The sequence below is a fragment of the Macadamia integrifolia genome, chromosome 5 (genome assembly GCF_013358625.1).
Source record: "Macadamia integrifolia cultivar HAES 741 chromosome 5, SCU_Mint_v3, whole genome shotgun sequence".
Classification (NCBI taxonomy): domain Eukaryota; kingdom Viridiplantae; phylum Streptophyta; class Magnoliopsida; order Proteales; family Proteaceae; genus Macadamia; species Macadamia integrifolia.
The window spans coordinates 8,252,682-8,276,363 of NC_056561.1; the positions used below are offsets into that span (position 1 = coordinate 8,252,682).

General features: G+C 35.8%; 2 protein-coding genes across 4 annotated transcripts; one reads left to right on the plus strand and one right to left on the minus strand.

The window, feature by feature from the left end:
• The first annotated feature begins 4,493 nt into the window (after nt 1–4,493).
• On the plus strand, nt 4,494–13,628 carry LOC122080324 (transcription repressor KAN1). Of its 2 annotated transcripts, none has more exons than XM_042647272.1 (6): nt 4,494–6,017; nt 6,205–6,281; nt 6,853–6,898; nt 7,173–7,329; nt 12,770–12,866; nt 12,973–13,628. In XM_042647272.1, the coding sequence occupies exons 1-6, from the start codon at nt 5,126–5,128 to the stop codon at nt 13,084–13,086; spliced, it is 1,383 nt and encodes a 460-aa protein (XP_042503206.1). In that variant the 5' UTR covers nt 4,494–5,125; the 3' UTR covers nt 13,087–13,628. The 2 variants fall into 2 exon arrangements, with proteins under 2 accessions (XP_042503206.1, XP_042503207.1); XM_042647273.1 differs by having other exon boundaries at nt 4,495–6,017; nt 12,773–12,866.
• A 2,360-nt stretch (nt 13,629–15,988) lies between these two features.
• On the minus strand, nt 15,989–22,994 carry LOC122078483. Of its 2 annotated transcripts, none has more exons than XM_042644482.1 (4): nt 22,607–22,993; nt 18,913–19,150; nt 17,238–17,449; nt 15,989–16,359 (listed from the first exon to the last, which is right to left on the minus strand). In XM_042644482.1, the coding sequence occupies exons 1-3, from the start codon at nt 22,925–22,927 to the stop codon at nt 17,298–17,300; spliced, it is 711 nt and encodes a 236-aa protein (XP_042500416.1). In that variant the 5' UTR covers nt 22,928–22,993; the 3' UTR covers nt 15,989–16,359; nt 17,238–17,297. The 2 variants fall into 2 exon arrangements, with proteins under 2 accessions (XP_042500416.1, XP_042500417.1); XM_042644483.1 differs by lacking the exon at nt 15,989–16,359 and adding an exon at nt 16,361–16,686 and having other exon boundaries at nt 22,607–22,994.
• Nucleotides 22,995–23,682: the final 688 nt, after the last annotated feature.

Sequence of the window (23,682 nt, forward strand, 5' to 3'; positions counted from 1 at the left end):
AATATATGTCGACAAAATGTTATAGAGAATATTAAAAATTCAAGGATAATCCCTAGAATTGACCATGAAAATTGATAAAATTACCAAATTTATGCAGGAAACTCAAATATGAGCTATAAATTACCAAGCGACAAAATAATGTAATGTTAAGAAAAATTAGGTAAACCAATTTTTTTTTTTTTTTGGGTGAATATCAAGTGCAAACTGTTTAACTTCAATCCAACAAAGTAATCAAAGAAAATACTATGAAATAAAAAGAGATAATTAAGGGAAATAAATAATAGGAACCAAAGCTAACCCGACAACAGTTGTTTCAAAGGAACCCACACATCAAGTTTAAACCCCCCAAAGGATCAGTAGAGAAGAATTTTCCTATGAATTAAGGTTTTTGGAATCTTCATATGATATAGGCATCTATCTCCAAAGATAATATTAGCTTTTTATGACTTTGGTCCCAAGGAATCGGCGTTCCTACCCAAAATCATATAAATTATTACCATCAAGGAATGTTCAAGATCAGACCAGTTTTTGAACTAGTTTTTGATAATTCATGAAGCAAAAACCTGATACTGAGATTTTCTTTTACATACGTCTAATGCTACTTAATTTAATGTTTAGAAGTTATATGTTGTTCTAAAAACAAAGGTGAGGTGGTCACAAAAGGATTAAGTCACATTTAAATCTCAAATTTTGTAAGAATCTAGAATATCCTGGTAAACATTTTTTATTCACTTAGAGAGAATTCAAGTAAAGTGGTTATAAAACGGGGGCATCTACATACATGTATCGGCCCCATCATATCATAGCGTTTGGAATTCAATCGTAAGATTTTCATATTAAAAAAAAGGTGTATCTATTTTACAAGGTTTCCACTGTCGCTGATTACGTAAGTTTATTCTTACTTCACAGAGAGATTGTTTCCTAATTTGAACCCATGACCAATTGATCACAATGGAACAACTTTATCGTTGCACCAAGGATCATTCACTTAGATTTTCTCATTAAGTAAACACTGTTAAAGAGCTTCTCGATGAATTAACAAGGACCCCTTATCAATCTTGATCGTACCTTATAGCTCTTCTTGCACCAACTACGTTTAGCAACACTAAAGGAATAAGGACTTGATTATTACAAGTAATGCCCACCAACACATGTGGGTGTATATTTGAGGTCCTTCTTCAACTACCTTATCCTTCTTCAACTACCTTATTCAAAAAGTCAGATTTGAGTATCCAATTTAGATATAATTCAAGGTAACAAGAACAAGAAACTAGGTATGTAAGGAATGTAGATCATACGTACAAAAATTCTGATTATACATCTAACTTCATATAGAGTTTCTTAAAATTCTGACCAGACCAAATTAAAGGGCTTTAACTTCCAACGAATTTCCTGCTCTAAAGCACTCCTTAGTCTCCACCATTAATTGATTTCAAAATGACACAAACATGTAATATCTACTTTAGTAGAGACTCATAAAAGAATACACGGCAAAGTTCAAACTAAAGTAACTGACATTAAACCCTATAGTGTGCAAATTGTAGAAAATTTCAAAGTTGGTGAAGAGTCATTGAGATAGTTGAAGAAGATGGGTAAGTCATAAGAGAATATAAAGAGAGCATCAAAGAAGCAACTTGGACCTTTCCAAGAGATTTCATTCAAACTAAGTTTAATATTTATTGCATATCATGTGATAGGATTCCTTAGATTAAGCTTTCTTTAAGAAGATTTTTGATCTCTTCCTTTCTACAATATTGAATACTAATTTGGGTAGCTAGACTTATTTTTATATCTCATGACATTAATGAGATGCATAGGGGTCAGGTGACAATAAGAATTGTTCGTATATCATATGTTCTCAAAGGCTATACCTAGCTTGAAAAAACGAGTTTCCTCTGTCTTTATATTTTAAGTTTAATACGTCGTATTAATCATACATAGAGGTATATTTTTTTAAAATCTTATTTATGTACATACTTGAAAGTCCATTATATGTGGGTGTATATATGTTGTGGTAGGTGTGTGTTATTAGGAGAATATATATGAACCCTAAGGATAAACACATCTCACAAACCAAAATTTTTCAATACGAAATTTTGAGCATCAAATCAATATCCTCATTTGCACAAGATACTAATTAAAACCTAATTCAATAGGTACATAGTGTAGTAATCTTATGGTTATAGTTCCAAGAATATATATAGTACTAATAATCTTAATTAACGCCATTTATTTAGGGTGTAATCTTAAGAAAATGGAACTTTTGTGAAACTTGTTGAGTGATTCGGGTAAATCAAGCAGTATTATTATAGTTGGATCACCCGATAACTTGTTTCATTTTCTCTCTTCACATCCTCATAGTTGTTCGAGTTGAATCCCCATGATAAATCCATTAGGAAGACTTTTCTAACCAAATAAGCGTTATCATCTAATCTGAAAGGTCTTTTACTTATGTTAATATCCCATTTTTTTTTTTTTTTTTTTTGGGAAGAAATATTCATTTCAATTTTACTATACAACATTATTTTGTATTGAACTATTTTAATTTCTTCTCTCCACACCCCACCCCTCCCCCCAAAAAAAATTTAATTTCACATCAGCCTTAAAAAAATATTTTTCACTTGGAAATAGTAATTTAGATCAGAAAACATTGTCAAACACAACCTGGGCTACCCTCAACCCCACTTTAAAAAAAATGCACTTTATTTCAAGAATGCCCCAGTGTATCAACTAATCGGCAATACTCTTTAGCATAACAGCTCCTGGCCACATGATCTTAATCATGTGTCATAAATACATGCAAACACATGCATTAACATAGATCAACTGACAGTATTGGTTGGTCAACAATGGTTGACCAATGGGATGCTAATTAAGTGCTAACACAGATAATACGGCTTAGGGTTGTTTCTTATTAATTTTGAATGGTTGTAAATAAGCACTTAATTTAGCTTTTGAATCCTGAAAAAACCATATTAATAATTTATTAGCTTTTGAAGTACTTTCTATCAAATCATCTAAGAGGGACCCACTAATTGAATGGTGGAGATTATGAAGAATGTACACTAGCTATACTTTTCAAAGCAGAATATACTTGTACCATTGTGAATGGTACAAGGCACATAGACAGACACGCACAAACATGTGGTTGTGGGGTCAGCTTCTAAGTCGTCAGACTCGGTAAGCATGCATCATTTCATCAATGCACAACGTCCAATGAATGGGCTAGTGATGGGATATTTAAGTATTGGCTTATAAATTATGGCCGTTGAAAGAGAATAAATTGATCGGACGGGGAAGGATCCTTTGACTGGTGTGAACCTGCAGGACTATTCTCCAAACTCAAAGTTAATGACCCTACACAGTGGGGGGAGAGAGAGAGAGAGAGAGAGAGAGAGATGCCATGCTTGTTTAATTTCGATGATGGATATCCATGGATTATGTTGTAGTGACTCAAAAAGAGTTGCAAGGATTGCACCTATGAGGTGGTTAAGGTTGTCAATTGGTTCGGTTCAAGATATTATAAGTGGAAAATAAATAAAGTCATGTGTTTTTAAATTAGAATTGAATTGACATGATTCTTTCAATTTTTGGGTTTTATATGATTTCTATATTCATTTTGACTCGATTTGTATTTGATTTTGATTCTATGTTAAGTGTTTGATCAAAATTTTTATGTATTCACAAAAAAAGAACACCCAAATTTATTAGATATATAATCCACCCATTTTTTTTTCAACATTAAAATAGAATAAATTCATCATACAATATACATTAATTAAAACATTAAAATAAATAATATGTATTAGGTTAAGTAATTCGGATCAACTAAAACGATTTCGTCCATAAAACAAAAATCAAGCCAAACCCCAAAAAGATTTTATGTTTTGAAACCAAAACTAAATTTATTCGATTTTAAATGACTAGTTTTGATTCTGATTATTAATTGACACCCTTATCAGGAGGATGTTATGAAATGAGAGGGGATGAAGGGTATTAAAGGAGAGGAGAGGAGGGGAGAGGAGAGAAGGTACTAATTCCCAATAAGAAGAAAAGGCTTTGAATGTTAGTTTAAATGGGGGATTCAATCTAGGCTTTTGAAGTCTAAATAATTTATATAAGGAGTCAATGGGGGGCGGTGGGATGGTCATGTGGGGAGGAGGGGGGGGGGATGGCGTAATAAAAACCACCCATGATGGTAGACAATGGGTTGTTGAAAGATTAGAAGAGAATATTTGGGAGGATGCAAGGGAATTAGAAGGTATGTGGAATTAGGGTTTACGTTGTTAACAATATGAAAGCAAACAAACAACCCTTTGTTGGGGGTCACTCAGGTCAATGACTCCATTAATGTCTTTGTCTCTCAATTTCTCCCGAGAATCTTTAAATTCCCACGATATTTTGTAAAACCCATTGGGGGATTTTGAAAACCCACCTGATTTGTGTAATAGATTTAAAAAAAAAAAGTCCATGAGTAAAAAAACAAACAACTAGAGATAGAGAGAATAAGCGAAGACGGTGGGGGGAAAGGAATCACATAGGAGAGACTCTTTCTCTCTCTTCTATTTTTTAACCCGTCGTCTCCGGGGAAGGAAGTCGATGGTCCATTCGTTCGCTGCTTTGCGTGTTTTGACTATAGACCAGAGAAAGAGAGAGAGGCTTAGCTAGTTTGAGTGTCGTTTTCTGAGATATAGTCTCGAGGAACGCAGACCCAAATCCCTCTCCTTTCCATGCCCTTCTGATGTTTTTTAATTCGTCTTTCATTGCGTAACAACATACATATCCCACCTATTCCCCATATCCGTCTCTCTCCCCCTCTTCATCTCCCTATCTTTCTCTCGAGCATGTCTGTTTGTTGAAGAAGAAGAAGAAGAGAGAAGACTAGAAGAGTGTGTGTCTCTCTCTCTCTCTCTCTCTCTCTCTCTAAAAACCTCTTTCAATTCCTTTCTTTTCTCTCTCAAATCTCAACTCCTTTTCAGCATACCAAGGTCCTAGCTCCTTCCTCACACCCCTCTCTAGCTACCTCACCAATCCACTTCGAAAACTCACATACCCAATTGAGTTTAACCTTAGAACTGGACAATCACTGAGATTTTGTTTAAAAAAATTCCTCTTGGAATCGACAATGTTTGTCGAATCCTCTTCGATGGCTGCTCCTGATCTTTCCTTACACATTAGCCCTCCTAATAGTGCTCCTTCCTCGATGTGTAATGGCAACAACAAGCCCGACACCGGATTCGATCTTTGGAGACGACAATCGGAAGGTTTGAGGTTGAACAGTGATAGCTCAGTGAGGACAGACTCACAAGCTTACACAGAGCTTTCACTAGCAAACCCAAGAAATGGGTTGGAATCTGAGAGTTGTATTTGGAGGAGAAACTTCACAAGAGGAAGTAAAGAAGATGAAGTAGTAGTACAGCATCAAGAGCAATCACAGCTTCTTCACCATCTTAACAGAAACCGACTTAATCATGGGGTTTCATCATCACCACTCCATGATGTCTCAGAAGGGTCAAGACCTATAAAAGGGATTCCAGTTTATCATAGCCGTTCATTCCCATTCATGCCTTTGGAACATCCAAGGGAGAAGGATCCAAAGATGTGTTTCTACCCAATGTCATCTTGCCCTTCTTCTTCTTCTTTTTGTTCTTCTGCTTCTCCTACTACTCGGTTTCTACCAGGAGGTTTAGACCCCATGGCAATCTTAAACTCTGGACCCAACTCTTCTTCTTCGTCGACGGCTTATCGGATAGCGGCGGCTGCGTCAAGGATTAATGGGTTGTCGTCGGATTCCTTCAAATCCCACCAACTAAATCATCAATACAACCCACACCACCACCTCCACCACCAACAGTATGGGATGGGACCTTCATCAGAGGGTTCTCATGGGATGATTAGATCAAGATTCATGCCAAAGCTACCGGCGAAGAGGAGTATGAGAGCGCCGCGTATGCGTTGGACAAGCACTCTTCATGCTCGCTTTGTTCATGCAGTGGAGCTCCTTGGCGGACATGAAAGTAGAGCCTTTTACCCTTCTCTACTTCTTCTTCTTGTGTTCTTCTCCTTTTTTTTTTTTTTATCTAATTTTCTACTTAGATAAATAAACTAGATCTTGGGTATTTGGGTTCTCTTTCTCTCTCTCTCTCTTTTTCCTCCTCTCCTTCTCTCTATCATTCTTCTCATATGTATTTGTTTGGCTTTCAGGGGCTACTCCAAAATCTGTTCTTGAGCTCATGGATGTCAAAGATCTCACATTAGCTCATGTTAAGAGTCACTTACAGGTATTGCTAACGGCAAAGAAAAGCTCTATTTATTTATTTTTTTTTTTTTTTTTTCTCCTCTCTCTCTCTCTCTCATTTGCTGGTCAGATCTTCGCCTATTCCTCCGGCACAGTATCCGATGAGCCCTGTGAGTGAATGAATGAATAGTCTGATTTTCTGAGACACGACAGCTTCTTCTTTTTAGAGAGAGACAGAGAAAGACAGAGGGAGTAAGAGAGAGAAAAAGAGAGTGCACAGGAATGATAAGTGAAAAAGTAGTCATCATTTCTCAATAATACAAGTCATTACTGACCTTACCAAACATCATCCTCGTGGTTAATGAAGAACCTAAGAAAAGAAAAAAAGCAGAGAGACACTGTGAGAGAAGAGAACGATCTGATTCGATTTTGGAATGGCTTTTTCCTGATTTCTTTCTTTATTGTTATTTCTATTTCTTTTGGGGAAACGAGGGCTATTTGCCCTTCCTACTTTCATTTCTTCTTCTTTTTTGCACCTTCCTTCTTTCCTTCCTCACAGTCTCACATTTTCTCCCTCCTTACTAATTAGTCTTTGTTTCTCTTTGCCTTTGCAGATGTATCGAACTGTTAAGACCACTGACAAACCTGCAGCCTCCTCAGGTAATTCGTATTGCTTAGCTTCCAGCCTTCTTTTAGCACTAACCAAAGAAAAAAAAAGCCTTCTTTTAGCAGCCTTATCTCTCCTCACTCCTCCCCTATTTCTTTCCCATTTGGAAATCCTCTCTCTCTCTCTCTCTCTCTCTCTCTCTCTTGTAATTTTATTACATTTCTATGAGGATGTAATTTTCATACGTAATCAAACTCATTACACACAAACCCCTCTCTTCTATGAGCTTATTACAGGGAATTTTTATTTCTTAGTTTCCTCTTGTAGGCCAATCGGATGGGTCTGGAGAAGAAGATGCCATGCCAGCAACTGGTGATCTTAGTTTGCCACGGTTAATTGATAATCAAAGAGCATCATCAGATGGATCTGTACAGAGAGACTCAGATTACCCTTCTAACACTACTTTGTGGAGCAACTCTTCAAGGTACCCTTTCTCTCTTTCTCATGGAACCCCCAATAGCTCTTTGTGCACGTTCTCTTTTCTCCTTTTGCATGGATATACTTTGCTTAGGAAATGCAAACCCCCACGTCTATCTTAAGTTTCTAAAGAACAAATTAAAGAGTTCATGTGTGGCAGCCTTTGCCTTTTTTTTTTTTTAGGTTTTCTATGTAGATGAGATATATATATATATATATATAGCTTCCATAGATATAACAGCAAAGTCACATATGACATAAAACGTTAAGAATGAAGAAAAGAAGGCAACCATTGCAACCCTTTTCTCATTCCTCTCTTTTTAACTGTTAACATCTACATATATTATAATAGGGGTACTACTCCTATACTACATTTGTTTTTTACTCCTTTAAATAGAAACATAGGTTCTTATTCTCTTCACGAGGAGATTTCATATGTGACCAGAAAGACCCATTTCCTGACTTTTTAAGTACTTCCTTCTTTTCAGTTATAATATACTATATTATTATTATTATTATTATTATTATTATTGCACGTTGTCACGTAGGAGCTCATGATTTGTATAGTAAAAAGTAATGATTTAGTGTACTTTGATACATTATATTAATATGGTGACTAGATTATCATACTGTGTTGATTCTCAGAATTCAGTTTCCGCGTTTAAGATATTCCTTAATAACACAATAATATATATATATATATATAAAAGTATTGATAAATTAAAATCTTCTATCAAATCTTTGTTCATTACCGTAGGGACTCTCATTTTTATGATATTTTTACAAGCCACATTGATTTATTTTGGCTATTGGCATTATCTAGATGGATCATGAAGATTTATGAGCTATTACTTTGTTACATTTTATTATTCTTTTATTTTTCTACTTGTATAGCATGAGACAAATCAAACATAGTGGATAACAAATGCTCAATAGGTGGCTTTAATTATGTTCAAGTTGTTCCTAACTATCTTAAAATATAGTTAACAGGAGACCATGAAGTGACTAGAAAGGAAAAGGTTAAGGTTACTAATTAAAAGACCGTATTCGAATTATTGGAGAGTCAAACATAGCATATAAATTATATAAACTGTAAAACTTCATTTAATAAATAAAATTGTGAATTATGCCAAAGGTGGAACCTTAGATAAATTTCTTTGAGCTTGAGCTCTGCTGATGGAAATGCCAAAGGTGGAGTTTCAGGTAAGAGGCTTTTTTTTTTTTTTTTTTTTTTTCTAGCCTAGGTATGCCTAGACAATAATCCTGTTCATCCATTTATAATCTTTAAAATATTCTTTTGCTGATTTATAGCCAAAAAAAAGATTATGCTTACATTAATAATTTCTTTTTTATTATCCCCTTGAATCATGTATAGTAGTGTAAGAAAAGGAACTGCTTCTGGTAGTTCACTCTATAAATCTTGTGTTTATCTCCCTCACTTAATTGGGATATAAGCCCTCAAAAAAAAAAAAAAAAAAAAAAAATCAGTATAATACATGACAATAGCTAATTTTCCTCCCTGATCCCACAGCCCAGCCAAAGCATAAAATTCCTATCACATAAACACTTGTGATAAAGACTCCAAAATTATATAATGGAAGACTCCACAACAAGAAACTCTTAATATTAGGAAGGACAGGCCATTCCAAAGATATGTCTAACTTTGAAATTTGGAAAGAAAAGAAAAAAAGAGTTCTGTCTTCCATTCATGGTTGTAATCTAGCTTTGATTGTATTCTCTTCCTGATGGAGACAAGAATATTGAGGGGAGTAACTAATGGATTACTTTTCCTCTTTGATTCCTTTTCTTTTTATTTCTTTTATACTCGTGTTACTCGGGCATACACAAGAGTTTTTTCTGTCCTTTCTTGTAATTTCAGGCGTCTATAGAAGGACTTTGCAATACCCATTCTAGGGTCCAGCAATTCAACATCTATAAATACTTTTGTGTCAGCCACACTTCCCACCTTCCCTCCTTTCCAGATTTGAGCATTCCATATCTAGTAGAAAACATATTCTTGTAAAGGCTGCCTCCTCATTGTCTCCTAAGAATTTTCATTATATGTAAGCTTCTTTTTTTGATTCGAGAATTAAGGAATAGAGAAAAACTAATTTGAAAGATTTTTTCCCCACAAGCAAATGGAGAAAAACAAAAATTAGGAGCACAAAGAAATTGATTTGAAATTTATGCTCTTCCTAGAGGAATAAAGGGTAGGCTATACACTTGCAGGAGATTCATAAGTTGTAAAAGTAAGGCCCTTAGAAGATTTGTTTGAAGTGACATTATGAAATGAACCACTTTTCAAGAACAATTCCCAATTAATTGCATTTTCAAGTGTGGTTCAATAGGGTCTATGTTCCTTTCACCATTTAACCTTTAGCATTTCTAATCCATGTCCTAGGATTGAATGTATGATCTTCACTTTCACATTTTATCAAAATAAAATCCCTCATTATAATTCGAATATCATAAATTGGCACATAGAGAAGTTGATTAAGCTCTCTCCAGTTTCATCTTATCATAAACAATGGTAGGTTTATCAATGAAGAATAAAATCCATCTCTCATAGTTTAGATATTTATTAACTTCCTATAGATCTAACGGATTACTATTTGTAACACCTCAACCTCATATCAAGTCACGATATTGTCCACTATGAGGTGAATCCCTCATGGCTTTAAAACATGTCGTGACAATGGAAGGGGTGTTAGAGATTATCAACTAGTCGAGTCTCTTTCCCCTAATCGATGTGGGACTAAAGAGCCTATCCCTCTCAATACCTCTCCCACTTCTTACTCAACCTTTAGAGTTCAACAGATCTAGGTCATTTTTGGGTATGACATTTAACCCCACCACACAACCCCCCCCCCCCCAAGCCCCCCAAAAATGAAAATTTTAATTAATTAATTAATTAATTTTAAAACTATCACATCCAGAAGTTGGTTATAGAACCAAATTTAGGAGAGGTACTACATAACTGATGTGTCTCATTTAAAATATATATACAAAATATTCCCGTATCATCTTCATTATTAGAATAGGGCCTTCTATAAGTATCTTCATTATCATCTTTCAGTTCTGGAAGTTGGATGTTTGACACTTGAACTCTGAATATCAGGTCATCATCATATCTATATAATAAAGTTGATGTGAGCTACACAACATAAATAACTGGTGGCCTGAAATAGGGCTTTGTCTACATGAAGTCAGTCCCAAAAGCAGGATTTGGGCTCACAGAGTTCAAGAACTACCAGATAAGGCACATCTTTAGCTCAATCTGGGGTCCTGGTTGACACAAAAATCCTGATCTGAAATTCAATATTGATTTATCCTTCACTATCGGCGAGGCCAAGGAGATACCTACGTGGAGTTATTGAATCATAGGAGCGTATCCATGGATTCAAATGTAAAAAATAAAAAATAATAAAAATTGAAAAGGTCACTAAACTAAAGAAAGAAGACAATATCCAATATGTCTTAACTAATGAGTTAACTATATTAAATAATTAATTGATTTGGTTTTGTTATTTTTTTTACTTTTGTTCTATATGTAGAATACAGAACTATATAAACTATGCTATGTTCTATATAATATAACCAAATTTCTATGCATGATATCCTAATATTTACCCAATATTCTAAGTGCATATGTAACCATATTTCAAAGAGGAATCTGAATCTGTCTCTATCCTTGAAGTCTCCTATTATAAACAAATCCTCTCTCCTTCTCACCGAAACCCCTACTCTTGGGACAGCCATTTTCCTTCATTTTCTTAATGTTAAAAGAATCAAACTTGCAATAGACAACAACTATAAGATATATTAATCAGTAATAACCTGTATCAGATTATAATTTCTCTCTTTAGTTTCTAATAACTTCTAATCATGAAATCTAATTTCCTCTAAGAAGCTTTCACTTTGGGTGATCTTATTAGGTTTGAGAAAATTAACGGGATGAATATATTGTCGTAAAATTGATCCTACTTTATGACTAGTTTGTAGTATTCTCCCCTCAAATCTTATTGAGCACCACCAGATTAACTTGAATTAGTTTGAAGTATATTGTCAATAATTAAATTGGAGCTGTCTGATATATTCTCTTAGATAGGAATACTGAAGAGGTTTAGAGGAATATTTAGCCATTTCTTAAGCTTCAAAAGTAGAATTTGAACTGCAAGACAAGGAGTAACTCTCCATCAAACCAGTTTTGGTTGACCAAATCTATGGGTACTTCACATAAAGAATGGAATTCTCAATGAGGCAAAACTTGGCTCTGGATTTGGTGAGATTTCTCTAGGAGACTAGTAGACTAGGACAGTTGTGACGATGCTGGCAAAGTCTAGGTTATTAGGCATTGAAGCATGGCATGAAATTAATGTTAGGACACAATAGGACACCTTTATGGCCTGGCCCAGTAAATTTTATGAGGGTTCAAAATTAAGGAAATCAATAAGGACTTTCAAGAGGATGGAGGAGGAAATCCTTAGTGGGTATCTCTAGCACACAAAGCTACAAAATTAGTTGGAAACAAGAGGATTGAGCCTTAGTAAAATAAATAGATCTCTCAGATACTTCACACTCTGAAGTGGGAGTTATAAACTAGCAAGATGCAGTGCAGGTCCAATGATAGAAACTAATTTTACTCAAGCTAATTAGACCTTTGTTTAAGCCAATAATGTAGCCACAGGTGATACTCTATTAAGGTTGCAGCCAGAAATGGTAGCACTGAATATATGAGTTTGGCATACTAGTTACTGCAATAACATTTTGCTTCAATGTTATTCCTAATATCCCTTCTTCGAACTTTGACCTTTTTAAAAGCCATCTTTATTTTTTCTTTACACATCTTTTGTCAAGTCATGAAAGAGTATAAGTTTTCACCCTTTAACAATCTCCACATTTAGATAATTTCAGGAAGATATTTCCCATTTATGCTATTTCAATATTCCACTTCTAATCCTTCTTGTTGCATTTGATGCAAAATATGGGCCACACTTTCACTATACTTATCAGGAACTTTATTTATCAGAATCATATTGAACTACATCCACTTCCATGTATTGGGATTATACCTTAAGAGACATATTTGTCATTGTTTTGAAATTTTTTCCAAAGAGGGTAATTGCAAAAGAGTCTAAATAATGAACTCGAGAATTGCAGCTTAATAAACTTTTGGCACCTTAAAATGTCAAGGAATTTCTTGAATTATTAATGGTTGGGATTATAGGAAATTTTATTATAAATATAAGTTAATTAATTTTCGATAATATTATTAGTGAAACTTTAATCTCCTTTGTTTAAGAATACTAGTATAGACTTCTTACATATTCTAACTTTCTGCCCTCCTAAGTTCTTCCTTTCCAATACTAACTAGGGAATCATAGGTAGTAGATAGCCAAATAAGGTTAATACTAATTAACTTTTCTCTTTTTATGAATAACTTTCAGCAGTAGAGAAGCTTGGCTGCAAACTAATTCAAGTGACAGGGATGGGCTTAGACCTTCAACCTTCTCCTCCCAACAAAGATCAGGACACCAAGTTGAGGTAATGATCTATATATACATCTATTATATCAACCCTAATAAAATTCTCTACCTTATGTGCACATTTCCAGTTGGGAACATGAAATAACATGTATTCATGCTCACAGGAGAGCGAATTCAACCGGTCGAAAAGTTTTCTAGGATCCCATATGGATCTCAAGAATCCAAACTTGGAATTCACCTTAGGAAGACCGGATTGGCACGGAGAAGAGCATGATTGATCAAATGCTAGAGACTTTTCATTGTTTTTAAGTGGGCATCCCTTGATTGAATCCAGTATCTTCTTGGGTAACATATAGGATATATATAGATATAGATATATGGTCACAAACACAGCTTCCAGAAGTGTTAAAAGAGTTGGAAGGTGGAAAGAAATTAATAGCTGTATCTTACTAATTCCATCCATGTAAGTCTCTCTTTTTGGTATTTTTTTTTTTGTAAGTGGCTGAAGCTGCACTTTATGTTGAGCTATGATGTTGTTCCATATTGAATCCAGGAAAGAAGAAGAGAAGAAAAGAAAAAGGCAAAGAAAAGACAAAAAAAAAAAAAAAAGAAGGAAAAGGAATCATGTCTTTAATGGTGCACTATGTGGCTAGTATTCTTTCTTTTTTCTTTTTCTTTTTCTTCTATTAACGTCTAATCCAATCCTGTCTGAGGGTTACTAGTTGGGATATTTATGTTGTGAAGAGTGTGAAAAGCTTGACTTTTAGGAGATCTCTTTATGTCATTAGATATTAACGTCGATATGCCCACTCTAAGAAGCTAAGAAGCTATTTGGCATATTCTGTAAAGACGTGAAGAATTATTTTTATGTTCACATGCAGTCCACGTTAGATGGAGTTTTGATGTCTATAAATCTATCCTACTTTTCAGTAATCACTGATTAATAAGTTAGGGTTTGCAAAGTTGCAATGGCCCGGACGGTTCATGTCTGATTGGGTTGGAAACTGCCCAGGCCAGAGCCAATTACTAGAGAAATATATTTATATAATTACTTATAAGGATTGAGTTCCATGATCAGGAATAGCCTACGTTAGTGCTCTCTGAATCTTTCTTTGTCCTCCAATAATAGAGGGGTATATATGTCATTTCATAAGGGAAGGAGAGAGAAAGAGAGAGAGAGAGAGAGAGAGAGAGAGAGAGAGAGAGAGAGACTTGGTGCTAACGTATTCTACACTCCTAAATAGAGTTCATTTTTTCATAATTTATATAAAAAATGATTTGATTCAAATATGGAGATGTATACAATAACCATAATTTATCCTAACTAAATGGAGTCAACTACATGGATCCGATATGTTTTACAAAGTAATAGAAATATAAAAAAAGAAGTAACAACAAGGAAGTAGAAGACGGTAAAATAATAGGTCAAAACAGTAGATAGAACAATACCATCGGAACATCTCCTACAATGGATCAGCTACACGGGTCCTTGTCCTCCACAAAAATTCCTTGTCATCCACAAAAGTCTATCTACGATCATACTGAGATCCAACCCTATCATTTGCATATCTTTCCTTACCACTTCATCAATAGTCAGTTTAGATCTACCATTTCCTCTTTTGGAACCATCTATATGAATCTGGTCACTCTTTCTAATTACAACATCCATGGATTTCCATTGAATATGACCAATACCATCTCAACCAACTCTCATGGATCTTATCCTGAATTCAATGCAATATATAATAATTACAATGATTAACATTGTTTTATACAAAAATTGACAAATTGAGGAAAAAAATAAAATGGTAAGATAAGAAGCGTCTCATCTCCATATCGAGGAAAAAGAATGTAATTGGTAGCTGATTTGACTCTTGCCAAACATGGCTAACTTCATACTTCATATGTGAGTCATGGTTAAGCCTTTACAATACTAAATTATTTTTTTGAAAAATATATATTTTTTTTAAATGACTTGTTCGGTATTTTTTTTTCAGGTACATAAATGAGATCAATTTGAAAATTGGCATTTAAAATGGGTTTTAACTATGGTCCAGTTCCACCCAAAAAAAAAACTATGGTCCAGACCAGAGTTATAGAACCAGACCCATCCCAAATAATATATGCTAGCTGGCCCAATTAAAGCGGTGTGTCAGTACATCTCATGGTATTAACTCAATATTATTCAAAGTTAGGGTGAATTTTTGTTCACTTGGTGTAACATTGAGTCATCTTTCCAATATATGGCAAGTGGTTATGCCTTTAATCTCCTCCAGTCAAAAGTCATTTAATCTGCCTTTATTTGGCCTTGAGTTGTATACCCCAAAGTCCACAAATCCCTTTTCATAAATGCAAATTTTTTTTATCTCTTTACTTATCACTGAACAGAACATAGTTGGACCATGAATGTCCAACTTTAATTCCTCAAAAATATATATATAGAAAGAAGAGCTATTGTAGTTTTCACCTATTTTTCAACTACTCCTAAGTTCCTAACTTGCCCATAATGCATTTATTCTCCATTTGTCCCTTTCATTCCACATAATATGCACATTAAGTATGAGCTTGAAAATGAGAAACCAGTTCAGCCCCACCTCCTATTCAAAATTCAGATATGGTGTTAGTGTTGGGGTCTGATGTTATGTATTCTGCCACGTGGGTTGATTCAAAGGCCATTAAGAGGCCCAAAGAAATCGAACCACCTTGATGTATTGGAGGGTCCAGGGTGGCTGAAGAATACATTTTTAAGGTTACATGGGTATTTCAGTAAAGTATATCTATATCATGTTACAATGAATTGTAAAAAAAGCTTCAAAAAAACAAAAAAAAAATTTGTCGAAAAAGTATTCTATGTAATATGAGGCATGAGTATGTTTGTTGTAACTTTGTTCTTCTTTTTTACCAAAAACCCTATTCTCCATTGCTAGTGACATATCTCATCTCAGTGTTGGCATAAGTAGACTTACCGAACCTCGTAAATCCTTGCATTGTGTGATTTTTTTATTTACAATTTCCATTCCCCTCTGCATCATTTTAGGTTTTTGTTTCTACAGTGAGTAAACTGAAGCCAAGCTAGAAACTGACTAGTAAAGAACAAACTACGGGGATGAGGAACTTCAGCATATGGAGCATTGTTCCTATTCAGTATGATGTGCCTATTTGCACCTGGAAAACAGAGCATAATGGGAAAAACAGAGATAAGCAGAAGATTGAGCAGTACTGTTTAGGCCTCTTGCCAACACATTCAAGAATCCAACCACCTCTCAAAGATACTTTTCCTGCAATCTAACAGAACTGAGTAAAGAAGTCCCAGTTACATCCACAAAAAGAGAAGGGCCAAGAGCTTGGGCTGTGCTTGTGAGAAAGAAAAGAAAAAAAAAAAGAGCAGCAGCGATTGCACCACTTCGACAAATGGTCAACCACCCAAACAGATGCAGGTGTCCAATACTGTTTCAAGAGAGTCCAAGGTCAGCTTATCTTGCAGCCATCAACCAAACCCGGGAAAGGGGGAGGAGGTGGCATTCATGCACAAAGAGCTTCAAAGTATGCACCTGAAAATTAAGATGGCTATGAGCTCCTCCAAACTATATATACAATATTTATACGAGAAACATAAATTTTGAGCCTCTATTTCTCATTAATGCCTCATTGCCTGCTAAGATATAAATATGAAAAACAAGCCGCATGTATAACAAAGATACTATTGAAAGCTTTTAGCCACTAGCGGCCCCTAAATCTTCTTAAGCATTTGAGTGACTTTTGATGGTAGAATCACTGATCAGTGCTCTGGGTGAAGTCACATTCCATCCAGCATTCCCCGATTGTTGTGCAACCCTAACGTAGAAACATGTTTTATATGATGGAAAAGCACCCTAGATCTGTAACCACAATGATAGAGCATGGTCAGAATTTGATGTTCGAACTATCGAACATTGCCACAATAAATTTCTTGATTCTGTACACCCACTAGTATCAAACATCTTCCAAGGGGAATAAGGCATCTAAAATCAGTGTTGGGTTCCTCAATATTGCATTGGATTCCTCGAGCATGGTGACCCAGCACCTGGTGATCCTCAGTAGTTAACTTACTTAGGTATAAAATGTTGATGCTAAGTTTATTTGCTACAGAATCAACAAGATTAAAGACAGGGGTGAGCATCCAGTGATTTTTAGGACCATACAAGCCTCAGAATATGCATTATGTGGATATGCATAAACCCAGCACTACCAACATTGCCATTTGAGGTCAGCAGAACTAGGACTTTTATCGAAGAAACAGAATTGCAATGTGAAGTGTACATATGGCATTTTACCACAACATTTTCTTCAGTTCATAATTTCTCCTGGTAGAGTAAATAGCATCATTATATATAAAATGCATGTGCATAAACAAGGAACTCATGAAACAAGAAAGATACAGCATCACTACCTTTAGGAGTACCAAGGCATATAAGACAAACATACAAACAACTCTGGCTACAATTTTCCTTCAGTCAACCTTATCTGCTTCATTATGGTGGTGAGCTTGTCGAGCAGCAGAATATACCAAAAGTGCTGAACCAGTCATGTTCAATGAATGTTTGGCAACGCCCAGACTTTTCAGTGTTGCCAACCACAGAGCCCAGAAGAATCCAATCCAACCTGTCCAAAATGATAAAATTGAATTATTTGGTCCGCAAACATAACTAAACTACAAAACCAAACAAATCAACTTCTTTGAGGTTTTTGCAAAACATGGACAGAGTCCTTGCCAAGAGCTAGCATCTTTCAACAGGCGTTATATGTAATCTTCCAATTGAATGGCATGCACATGTCAGATACTTCAGACTCCAGTTACACAGATTCTATTGTAAAATTTCTACAGTTTATTTCTGTTTTTGTTTGATCAGCATAAGTGAACATCTAGCATACTGTATGGACAACATATTCTACTATAAAGAGTTTCAAAGAGGGAAAAATGAGATTTACATTTGCCTTTTTCTTACAGGTACTTAAACAATATAAATTAGAAAAATACTTATATTCCTCGATGAGCTCCCAAATCCATCTTTACAGAGTCAGACTCTCAAACATGCATTGGATTCCAACTCCCCATGTCTATGTCCATGCAACACTACTTTCTACAGGATGCACAATTAGCCAAAATCAGCTGCATTGCGATCAGGTTGTCATGGTCAAAGAGCTGGTCCACCCTTCAATTGTTTAAAGTAGATAAATGTCCCAGAAAACAAATTTGAATATCTGGATTGTTGTTGTCACAGAATAGTCCAGCCATTGACTCTTTAAGGTGAATAAGTGACCCAGGAAACAAACTTAAAAGTATGAACCACCAGCGGCACCAGGTAGCTATTCCCTACTTGAGAGTGTAAAGATAGAAAAAGAGAGCCAATTGAAAATGAGCTTTGGTGAAATAAAAAGCTCCCTGGTATGCTGGGACCTGCTGATATGATATTGAACCTAGGACAAATAGTTTAGAAGGCCAGATTACAACTGGAGATGTCACAGGCAATGGCAAGGAAGTGGGCCCAAATGAAAAGGTCAATACCTGTCTTAGGCAGATCTCTACTTGGCCCAAACCTAACAATGGCAGTGCCTAAGGGACTATGTCCATACAGAAATGTTAAAGAGGCTTGGGCCGACCTTGATAGTGCAAACCAAGAGATGGTCCAACCTGTAAAGTTGACTAGACAACTAAATGAAGGATAACAATCATCAAATCAAAGATCTACGAGACATTGGAACCCACCCACTATATTGAATTTTTGGTAACAATCCATTAATGGAATAGAGGTTCCCCCTATAATTTTCACAAGATCCTTTTTATTATACTAACGGAAATCTTTCGTTGCTCATTAAAAAAAAAAAAATAGAAGAAGAAGATAAATAAATCAAGAGTTCCTTTCCAAAACTCCATATGGATATTATATGTTATGATTACTCAACTGGATAAATTTTGGTCACTATGGGAATAGACCTATCAAATGGAAGCAAACAATATCTACCATAAAATTAGACCACAATCATTAGTTTTCTCAGCATGAGAAATTGAGAATGTATTGAATGTGTAAAAACCAAATAGGCAGAACAAGTAAATTAAAGGGCACCTGTAGCAATCACAACAGCTATGATTGTTGAAACTGTTGCAGTGGAAATTGCAAAAGCAGCCACAGATAGTGCTCCAATGTAAATTGTCGTCACAGAGGCAAAGAAAATAGCTAAGAAACCTCCTGCAGCTGCTAAAGATATGACAAGAGAGATAATGACTGCATTGATAGTTGCTGCCAGAAAGAAAAGCATAAAAACCAGCAATCCCGTCAACGCCAGAAGGATGATAGTTCCAACCTGTGAATTTTTAGAAAGAGAATTTAGAAGATTTGATGATGAAAAGTGAAAACCAGCAAAGAAGTACCAAGTAAAAAGAATTCAACCTCTAAGTGAAACATCCAAATGTCAAGGCTCACAGCTTTCCATGTTCTAAGTTATGGAGTTGAATATAAGTTTATGAGACAGACTAAGAAACATTAGTTAATCCACAAGGACCCCCACGATATAGATTGATAAGCATGTAATCGAGACAAAAAAGCCAAAAGTAAAAATACCCAGAAAATAGGTGGAAAATGTGGGATGAAAACCAACCATGAAGCCCAAGAAGGAACTCAAATTAAATACAAGTAATAGTTGAAGCATAAATAATTGGGGAATTTCTCAATAGCCCAAGCATCTGCCACATGGCAGATCGGATGAGGGTCAGACCAAGCAGTCGTTTTTTCCTTTGAAAATCAGTCGCTCCGCTCCCTCCTTCAATACCAAAGCCTAAATGCAGGTAAGTAGTACTTCAATGTCCCCTGCCTACATCTCAAGTTTCAGCCCAGATGGATACTGCCAATTGGCAAAATGAAGCTTTGAAAATGTAAGGACTATGGGATAATGCATGTGCATAAACAGACAGCTGAAAAATATAATAATGCATGCTCTAATACATGAGAAGTTATTTGGTTGAATTAGGTTTGGAAATTTGACAAGTGGCTAATGTCCTCTCTCTCTAATTTTTGATTTCATTACATGGTATTAGAGCCATGAAGAAGAAAAAGATATATATATATATATATATATCTGAAACCCTAGATGTTGAACTATGAAAAGTATGGTTTCTTTCAACAACTAGGACTTCTTGCGCATGACGATTGATGCTGCTAGTTAAACATGAAGTATTCTTGTTACTACTGCTCCTGTGTGGATCTATTCTGTCCTGCAGATACCTGGTTACGAAGATATCCCCTGTGACTGGTGTTTGATGGTGTTCTGCTGTTGCAGCAGGTCAAATATGGCATTCTAAACCAAATGGAAACATGAACTTCTTATCTGGCAGACTCAATAATGGGAGAAGAAGAAGAGCTGCAAGCTTGGAGGAGAGAAGTGTTGCACATAGTTGGGCAGAATATGCCAACCGTGAGCAACAGACTTCAATATATTGATAAAATAATATCAGGGACATGTATACCCTGATACAAACAATATTACTAATAAGTATAGAACTGAATATCCAAAATACCCCCTGCGCTTATGCTAAACAGAATAAACACAATCTTAACAGTAAGCCTTCCTGATTAGAAGCTTAGAGGAATTTTGATATATTTCTCCAATTATAGTATTAAACATAGTTGTCATGGTGTCAAGGCAAGCTAGCAAGTCACAGTGGTGGCCAACGGCCTTGACACCTAGGTGATGCTTGGGTGAGGCCAAGGTGCCCGAGGCCAGTACCACATGTTTATATCCCAGGCCATATATCATATATGGGTAAGAAAATCTGATTTGAAACTGGGCACCTTGGCACATGAGGCAACTGCCCAACTTGGACATAACCCTGACACCTTTACAACAAGTACTAAAGATATTGAAGGAACATCAGTAGAATCAGTATCATCATGCCCCCAGAGACCTGTACGGAAATCATTAGATCTATTTCTGATGGTTGTTCCTTCGAGAGTGTCCCCATACTTTTAGGAGAAAGTTTTTGAGACTAGACTAGGACCCCTGTACATGTATATGGGATAAGATGGCATAGGGAAGAGTGGAATACTATAATAACATGCTTTAGTAGTGATTTCACACAGAATACAAATTGTGTGGACAAGAGAACGTCAGAATTGATGTACAAGGGGAAATCCACAACAGTTTTGGTTGGTTTACGTGAGACACCAGCTAGTCTTTGTGATTATCAGACTTGCACAGAAAAGTTAAGACCATGCCCTACATCTTAAACAGAAAATTCCAACAGAGATCATTAATAAATGCGGCAGACAATTTAAACATAGAGGCTTCTCATTTGGCTCAGTCAATGCTCATGAAGTCTGTTAAGCCACTCTTGCATTTTTTCGTCCCATTCTAAACTTTATTAATATAATGGAATAAATCCTCTTACATTTCCAACATATGTAGCCAGCATAATGACAGAAATCTTGACAACACAGCACAAGGACAAGGCATCAGGTGCACCATAAGTTTACAATGGCCACTATCAGATATCAAAAGCTAATTTGCCATTTTCCTGTTCATCCTGTAAACAAAACATATGTGTGGAGATAGGAAACATTTCTTCCTTATCCTTTGCATCATGTCCCTCATCTTGGTTTCTAGTTAAAGCACTCAGGTTCCAACCAAAAAGCTTGACTCTAGGAGGGGGAGGGCTAATCAATTTCCAAAAGATTCTGTAAGGAGAAAGGCCACTGCCATTACTCTCACCAAAAAGTACCCAAAGGAGTGAGCTTGATAGAGAATTCATGGTTCTATAGGGTTGAAACTTTCACATCAAAGTTCTACAAGCAATATAAATATGCTCCAAGGAGATCAACAGACCCAGTATTTTGTGGATCTCAACCTCTCTTAGGCCTATGTGACTGCTTTTTGTTGTCAAGAAAGATAATGAAAGTCAAGGAATCCCACAACAGCAGATGTTACAACCAAAAATTCCTTAGATTTAAACAGGAAAGTACCATAAAATTGTAAGTTAGACTATAATGATGAAAAAAAGTTTCTATTTTCTTTTTTTCTTTTAAATTAATGTAACTCCCTTCATTTCTCTTTATCTGTGATCACGCACAGCCATAAGTTTGAATTGGTTTCCGAGCAAAATAACAGGAATCCACTTACATGGTGAAGAAACCATGGTTGTGATATCTTGAGCATCATCAATCAACAGTAAACTCCCATAGATTGACCTAAAACTCGTCACCCTTAATGATATCTTCCCTAGAACCTTCCCGTGTAGATAGTTGGCGGATCAGAAATTTCTTTATTGCCATGCAACAAGCTTTAAAACCACCAGGAATACAAGAGATACATCAAACTGACTGGAAGTACCTCAAAATGTCAACCTAAAGCTAGATCTTGCCCAGGTAAGTCAATTAAGTACCAAATGTAAGAACTCAGAACTACCCGGTTTGATTGGGGACCATAAACAGAGTCATCATTAAATTAGTATTTACAGTGATGGATCAAAATGTAGAATTGCAAATCAAATTGGATCTCTCATTAGCTCGTAATACAGCCAAAATAACATACAGTCAATCCCGCCTTCACTTCTCTCCTTGCGTCCTCCCCGAATAAAACCTCCCAAAATAAGAAATATATAATGGTGCATAAAGATTACTTCTATTAGACTATATAATTCAACAGAAAGAACAAATAGAAACAATCTCGATTACGTATCAGTCGCAAATGGAAACAAAAACAAGAAAAACTTAGAAGAAAGAGAAGAACTGTTCGCCACTGTATTGTAATTTAAGATACGGAACTCACAGAGACAACGAGGAGAGCACGAAGAGGGCTGCCTCGGCGACTCCATAGAAGAAGATCTCGGCTCGTATTCTTGAAACCTTCACGCAGCAGAGGAGCATTTTGAGAGACCGAAGCTTTAGTCCTTTCAAGAAGAGAAGAGCTGTTTCGATCAGTAAAGAAGATCACCGCAAAGAAACGACGGAGAACACCGTACAGAGTCTCCTCCTCTCGTAGATTCTCCATATCAATCTCTGGAAGCCGTTGACTTCCACAATTCTTCCCCGCCTTCACAGGAGGCGCCGTCTCTTCGTTCAACAATTCCTCTCCGTTAACTTCCTCCATTTCTTCTTCGGATTCTTCTTCAGTCCCTTCACTCTCACTCTCTCTCTCTCACTGTGCTTCGGGAAGTGCTTCTGTTGGATGGAGACAGGGAGTACAGTTGGACGTTGTGTGAGGATTCGTGATAGTTGACATTGTCACGTCTGTAACACGTGGCGTACTGAGGAAAGCTGATTACATATCTTTCGTTCTTATGAGATGACTAAGATACCCTTAATTGGATGGTTGTGATTTGTGAGACGTTGATTTTCGGTCTTTTCCATTTATTTTGTATTATTGGCTCTTCAATTTTGCGTCGATAAGGAGTTTGGTCTATAAAATCAAAATCAAAATCAAAATCGCAACGATAGTTGACAATCCGATCAGTTTCGGTCCCTTGTTGATCTCTCTTCACAGTCTTTTATTGGTTTATTATCGGCTTGATTTTGAATGGTGATATATTAAAAAGAAAATTTTATAGAAAATATAGATTTATTTTGGTTTTGGTTCATTAAGTTGGTTTCAAATTGGTCTAATCGTTCGGCCTGATTGATTTTGGTTTTATCAGTTTCTAAATACTAAACGGTAAATTACATCCGAGGTTCCCTATGCCATTTTAGATTTTTAGCTATAAAACTTTTAATTATATAAGGTTCCCTTGTTCTAGATCTCAATTGTATTTGATCTTTGTGGAAACTCTAAATTTTACTAGGGTTGCGTTTGGTAGTTATTCGGAAAAACGTTTTTGACTTTTTTTTTTTTTCTACGGGGAAAAAAAA

Excerpts from the sequence above, each read along its gene's own strand:
- LOC122080324 (XM_042647272.1), top strand. The coding sequence starts at position 5,126 with ATGTTTGTCGAATCCTCTTCGATGGCTGCTCCTGATCTTTCCTTACAC. Across the intron at positions 6,282-6,852 it reads ATGTTAAGAGTCACTTACAG|ATGTATCGAACTGTTAAGAC; the intron begins GTATTGCTAACG and ends TTGCCTTTGCAG. Across the intron at positions 6,899-7,172 it reads CAAACCTGCAGCCTCCTCAG|GCCAATCGGATGGGTCTGGA; the intron begins GTAATTCGTATT and ends TTCCTCTTGTAG.
- LOC122078483 (XM_042644482.1), bottom strand. The coding sequence starts at position 22,927 with ATGGAGGAAGTTAACGGAGAGGAATTGTTGAACGAAGAGACGGCGCCT. Across the intron at positions 19,151-22,606 it reads GTGCTCTCCTCGTTGTCTCT|GTTGGAACTATCATCCTTCT; the intron begins GTGAGTTCCGTA and ends AAAAATTCACAG. Across the intron at positions 17,450-18,912 it reads AGCTGTTGTGATTGCTACAG|GTTGGATTGGATTCTTCTGG; the intron begins GTGCCCTTTAAT and ends CATTTTGGACAG.